This window comes from Talpa europaea, assembly GCF_964194135.1.
Source record: "Talpa europaea genome assembly, chromosome: 16".
Lineage (NCBI taxonomy): Eukaryota > Metazoa > Chordata > Mammalia > Eulipotyphla > Talpidae > Talpa > Talpa europaea.
Genome location: NC_140084.1, coordinates 50,133,168 through 50,139,387, shown reverse-complemented (window position 1 = coordinate 50,139,387; position 6,220 = coordinate 50,133,168). Strand labels below are relative to the sequence as shown.

At 51.6% G+C, this 6,220-nt stretch overlaps 1 protein-coding gene across 1 annotated transcript; it reads left to right on the top strand.

Moving 5' to 3' along the window:
- Positions 1 to 322: 322 nt before the first annotated feature.
- Positions 323 to 4,318, top strand: OSCAR (osteoclast associated Ig-like receptor; the record flags this gene model as incomplete). The annotated part of the gene is made up of 5 exons (XM_084257037.1): positions 323 to 359; positions 780 to 812; positions 2,867 to 3,160; positions 3,677 to 3,958; positions 4,191 to 4,318. The coding sequence occupies 5 exons, from the start codon at positions 323 to 325 to the stop codon at positions 4,316 to 4,318; spliced, it is 774 nt and encodes a 257-aa protein (XP_084113163.1).
- Between the last annotated feature and the right edge of the window lie 1,902 nt (positions 4,319 to 6,220).

The following is a 6,220-nucleotide window of genomic DNA, read 5'->3' as shown; positions in this document are numbered from 1 at the left end:
GGTGAATCCTCTCACCTTCCGCACAGCTTGACCTGTATCCCGGATCCTGTATGCATGAATAAATAAATCTTTAAAAAAAAAAAAGAAAAGGGGGGAAACTATAATGAATTAACACCACCAGTTATGACTACCCTTGCCTCCTGATATTTTCCCACAGTACCATGGGGCTGTGACACAGCCACCCAGCCCGTCCCCTCCCCAGCACGGTTCCCTTCCTAAGCAGGCCTCTGACTTTGATGAGTTCTCATTTCCTGGAAGAGGGGAAGGTTGGCTCAGCCCTGGCTCCTGCTCCTGCTCCTGCTCCAGCCAATACCTGCCCATCATGGCCCTCCTGCTGATTCTTCAGCTGCTGACCTGCTGTGAGCCACCCCTTCTTCCAGAGGATGGGAGTGCAGAGTCCTACACTCTGATGTGGGCGGGGATGGAAGTCAGGACACCAGAGTTCCAGGTGAAGGAAGGAACTGGGGCCCACACTCCTGAACCCCACGGAGAAGAAACTGTGAGCTCAGATTATTGTCTCCTGGAAAAGGTCTGGCCTTTTCCAAGGGCCTGACCTCAGGTACAGAGACAAGAGGGGGCTGGGTCCAAACTTCTGGCTTCTTAAGTAGGTGGGGGCTGGAAGTCTGGATTTAAAACACCCAGGCGAGGACAAGGGTGGGTAAGATCCCTGTTTCCCACAGCAAAGAGAGTCTGGGGACTTAGATTCCTGGGTTTCCAAAGAAGTGGTGCTGGGAGCTGCCCAGGGCTTTGAGGAAACCTAGCCCCTCAACCTTCTCTAGGGCCTCTGTGTCATGCAGACATCACTCCGACTGGTGAGTAAAATCCCCCATCGGGTCTCTTGTGCTTCGCTGACATCCCCTTTCCAACGACTCAGATTTTATTTTGGTGCCAACCTCACCCCAGATTTCCTTATCTACCTCGCTTCCTCCTCCCTTCCTAGTTTTCCTTTCTTCCTTTGGTTGTTTCCTACCCCCCCCAACCCCCACCCCGGTTTCTCTTTTCTTTCATCTTCCCTCCCTTCTCTTCCCCTCCCCTCTTTCTTTTTCACCTCACTCCGGTTAGTGTCCTCTGGGGGTGAGGACTGAAGACCATCCACTTTGGAGCTATAGACTTAACCTGGAACCCCTTTTTCACTGCCTTAATCACTTTAACAAACCTCTGCAAGCTAAGACTCAGCGTCCTTCTCTGTGAGATGGGCTGTTGTGAGGATCTGATAAAATCACAGGTATGAAAGCTTTCACTCAGAACTTCACATACTGCAGGGCACAAGACAGAGGACCTCCCTTTCCACGAGTGTCGGGCCCTCCGCCTGGGTTTCTTTCTAGGTTTTCTGATGGCTGAGACTGCTCCTTTCTCTCAAACCTCACCCCCCACACACTACAACTTCAGATAAGAATCTTCTAGAGAACAATCGATTACCTTAGCTATCAATTTATGTTAAATGATCATTTCGAATGATAAAGCTGATGTGTATTCACTGTTTGAAAATTAAGAAATCACAGACTTTTCCTTCCTCATCTTTCGTAAATAAGCTCTAAGTCCTTACCGAGAATTGCCAGGCATTTAAACATGCAATTGTACTTCTCTATTTTCTGACTCATACCGTTTTACCGCTTACATTTTTCAGCCCACAATCTCTCTTGAAGATACTCCCATGTCATGATAGCTACCTGTTTTTCTTTTTTAAAAAACTGCTGTCCAGCATTTGCCAATATTTGGCTGGATTCTAGTTTATCTGGTTTTTCTGTAGCTTTAGGTGGTTTCCAATCCACACACACACAATCGCTGCTGCAGCCAGTGCCCCTGTATGAAGTTTTCATACCCATGTGTCTTTGTGTGGAGTGGAGCGGGGGAGTCATTAGACCATGGGTCATGTGCTTTGTATATCCTGCGAGAAATGGACAAAATGCCTTCTAAACACGCACTCAAGTGCACCAAAGTACCTTTTTTCATTGTCTCTTCACCCCAAATGTGCACTAACAATTGTTTTCATTTTTTTAAAAATGGTAGGTGAAAATATCCTTCAGTTGTTTTAATATTTTAAAAATAACTAAATACGTGTAAGCTATATTTTAGAAGACATATTAATATAAAGTAGGAGTATGTAAGCATTTTAAACTACTAAAGTATCATGGATGTTTTTAAAGATTACTACTAAAGTTGGGCAGTCCCCACCACCAATGTGTTTTGGTCAGCTGGCTTCCATCTGTGAATTACCTTGCCCAGCTTTCACTTGGATTTTGTTCTGTACTCTTCATGTATGAGATTTATAAGTCATGTCCATCAGTACTGTCTTCTCAGCTTAATTTCTTGGGTCTTTTATCATACACAACTTAAAAATTTTGAAGTGGTCAAAAATATTAACCTAGAACCTTCTGAAGTTTTCATTTTCTATTTTAAGACAACCAGCCCTATCCCCAAGACATATTTTCCTCTTCAATATATTTCTTGCTAATACTTCAGTTGTTGAAAAAGCACCTGTAGGTCTTTAATTAATATGGACTTTGCTGGGGGACTGGTGTGATCTATGGCTCCAACAACAGGTACCAAGTTTTGGCAAATGTTGAAAGATGGCAAGTAAGTCAGCGTAGAAAGACACTGAAAATTGCGGATTTCTGGGGCCCAACCTCTTGTAACTATGCTTAAAAACTGCAGAGTAGGGCTCAGGAATTAGTGCCCTACTTGATTTGCGGCTAGTTTTGTCAAGCCACAATTGGGGCCCCGCACCTCCCCTATTTTACAGTCCAGGACCTGAGGGTGAGAAAGGGGCAGTGACTGTGCCAGGTGCTGTACCTCCTCCCTCAACTTCCCCTCCATTTCCTGGTGCTCCAGGCAGTCAGAGAATCCAGAGCACCCATTTATTCAGTCCTCCCAGATTCATACCCCAAGCCATGGCTGGGGGTTCAGCCAGCTGCAGTTGTGACCCCAGGGGTGAATGTGACCTTGAGGTGCCAGGCACCCCAACCTGCCTGGAGGTTTGCGCTCTTCAAGTCTGGAGATACCACAGTGCACCAGAACGTGTCCCAGACGGTGGCAGAGTTCTTCCTGGAGGAGGTGACCCCGGCCCAGGGGGGCCGTTACCACTGCTGCTACCAGAGGCCAGGCTGGGGGCATGGTCTCTGGTCCCAGCCCAGCGATACCCTGGAGCTGCTGGTGACAGGTGAGGTCCTGGGGTGGGGGACGAGAAGGCACACAGGGGTGGTATGTGGGCCGGAGAGGAGGGTCAGAGAGATACAGGAAGGGAGAGAGAACCAGAGAAACAGGACTGATTCTTCAGCATAACTGACGCTGTCCCCCAGGGGCTCTTTGGCAGTAAATCTGGAGGCATGTTTGCTTGTCACAATGGGCACCGGGTGGTGGAGCTGGCATCCCGTGCGTAGAGACCGGACATGCTGCCCAGCAACCTGCAGCACACAGTTCAGCTCCCCGCTCCCCGCCCCAGACGCCCTGGGGGGGGACGTAGGAACACAAGGAGAGAAAATCAAAGACCCAGGGCGCGGGACACCCATGCACGGGAGCCCAAATCAAAGACACCCAGAGGGAGGTTAGGCGCGGTTTGGGGAAGGGGTGTGAAGTGGGGCGAGGGGCACCGGCAGGCGGGGAGGGGCGGACGGAGGGCCGGGCAGGGGCGGGCGCCGGCAGGCCGGGGTGGCCAGCGTCCTGTCGTCCTCCCCAGACGAGCTGCCGCGCCCGTCGCTGGAGGCGCAGCCCGGGCCGGTGGTGGCGCGGGGGGCCAACGTGAGCCTGCGCTGCGCGGGGCGCCTGGGCGGCATGAGCTTCGCGCTGTACCGCGAGGGCACGCGGGCGCCGCTGCTCTACCGCCGCTCGGCGCTGCCCTGGGCCGACTTCCCGCTGCCCGCGGCCCAGGCGCCCGGCACCTACAGCTGCTACTACCACACGCCGGCCGCGCCCTACGTGCTGTCGGCCCGCAGCCCGCCGCTGGTCGTCCGCTCCGAGGGTGAGGGCCCTGCGCGCCGCCGGCTTCCCCCCCAGACCCGGGGTCCAGGCCCCCCCCTCCCCTGGCCTCCTCCCTCAGACCCCCGGAGCCCAGGCCCCCTTCCAGCCGTCCCCTCAGCTTTGAGACTAGGAGTTGGGCCCCCAGCTCTGCTCTGGAGGTTAGAGGCCCAGAATACTGGGTGCCGCAGATGGGTGCCCTGCAGTGACCGTCTCTCTCCCCTGCTGGACCCCAGACTCCTTGGACTACACCCGGGGGAACCTCGTGCGCCTGGGGCTGGCCGGCCTGGTGCTCATCGCCCTGGTCACCCTGGTGCTTGCTGACTGGCGCAGCCGGCCCGAAGCCCCACAGGACTGGATCTAGACACCTGCAGGGGGAGATTTCCCAGAGTGGCAGCCAGGAGCACCGACCGCCAGGGGCTCCGCAGCCCTGAGACTCCAGCGTCCTGAGCAAGAACCACATGGACCCTGCTGGCTGTGCATGGGTGCATCTTCCTTCTGGGTCATCAGTTACGTCTTTCTAGACAGAAGACCTGAGTTCAAATCCCGTTGTGCTGCTCTACTCACTGTGGCCTACTAGGAGACAGACCTCCCCAAAACTTGCTTGCCCGACCTGAAAAATGGGTGCACTGAGAATACCCACTTTTCAGAATTGCTGTCGTTAGTGGACAATGCACGTGAAAGTTTAAAACATAGTGAATGCTCAATAAATGTTAGCCACGACAGAGCAGCGGTCCACAGCAACCTCGCAGGAGCTGCGTGCAGGATCTGCATCCCTAGGACTCCCCCTAGGCCCCCGTACCTGCTCCCGGAGTCCCCATCCATCCACTTATCACACAATCGTTTTTGTTTTTTCTCTTTGACTCATATTATTTCCCCCCTCCGCCCCGCCACTGCTTAAATCTCTTTGACCCTTTTTCCCTTCTGCTTTCTCTTAACCTCAGAAGACTCACCTCTTTATTAGTGTCCATTAGTTTTGTAAATACTTTGCGCTGTCTTATCGTCCCCTGTGTAAAATTCATTGTCTTTGTCATTCTGACCTGCTTTACTGCGCATAATTCCCTCCAACTCCTTCCACTTTGCTGTGAGCAACAGCTGCATGGCAGCTCGCTGTATGCACAGACCCCATCTTTCCATCCAGGCCTCTACAGTGGGCGCTCAGATCCCTCCCATGTCCTAGCTATTGTAAATAGTGCGGCAATAAACATGTGGAGCACATAATTTTTGCGTTGATGGCTTCGTGTTTTTTGGGGAGTTTCCCAAAAGTGATTGCTGGGTCACAGGGTGTTTCCATTTGTCCTTTTTAAAGGTGAATCCAGATTGCGCTCCAAAATGGCTGCACCAGTATCACATGCCATTTAATGCCACCAGATGCGAGGCACTCTGCCAGGAGCTGGGGATACTACGGGGAGTAACAGAAACCATAAAGTCTGCCGCTGTGAAGCTCACAGAGAAATGCATGAACCAAAGCACAACTCACTGTACGATGAGGGCGCACTTTAAGCTGTTGTGACAAAGAGCTCCTCTACCCTATGGGAAAACATCCACATAAACATTTCTTTCTCCCACTTACCAGTACACAGTTGAGCGGGAGACGGTGTTGCTTTTACCAACATGCAGGTCAGAATCACACCTGGGTCTGAGCCAGCACGAAAAGAGGCGGGGAGTTGAGGTCACACAATAATTTTTCAAAGCAGGACCGAGAATTTGAACCCATCTCTTCGGTTCACATTCTGTTACCCAGAACTTAGTCACCCAGCCAGGTCGAGCTGTAAAAGTGACTGGGGAAAAAAGTGGTCTATGGTGTGTCCCCTTCTAAAAATGGGGGGAGGGGTACATTACTTAAAGGAAGAAGGGAACTTGGGGGTACTGAGACACTATTAATCATCTCCACCATTACAAATATAGCAAAAGAAGGAGGGGGGAGCTTTGAAAGTCTATAACAGGAAGGTTTGTTCTAACCACAGAGCAAACTGTGGCTGAAGAAGTGATGTGAGATCAGAATGTGGAGCAGATGTTAACTGCTCCATGGATGAAGGGAGGCCAGGCAAAAGGAACAGCATGTACAGAGGCAAAGGGAACAGCATGTGCAGAGGACCTGTGGCAGATGAAGCAAGGTGACTGTGGAGAGGCACTGAAAGACTGAAACAGGGTATAATGATGAGAGAAAATGAATTAGAGGAAGGCTCCGCTATACTGAACTTTGCTAAATAATAGCAAGACCCGTGCAGGGCATGTGTTATTTGGAGGGAAACTTGACACATAC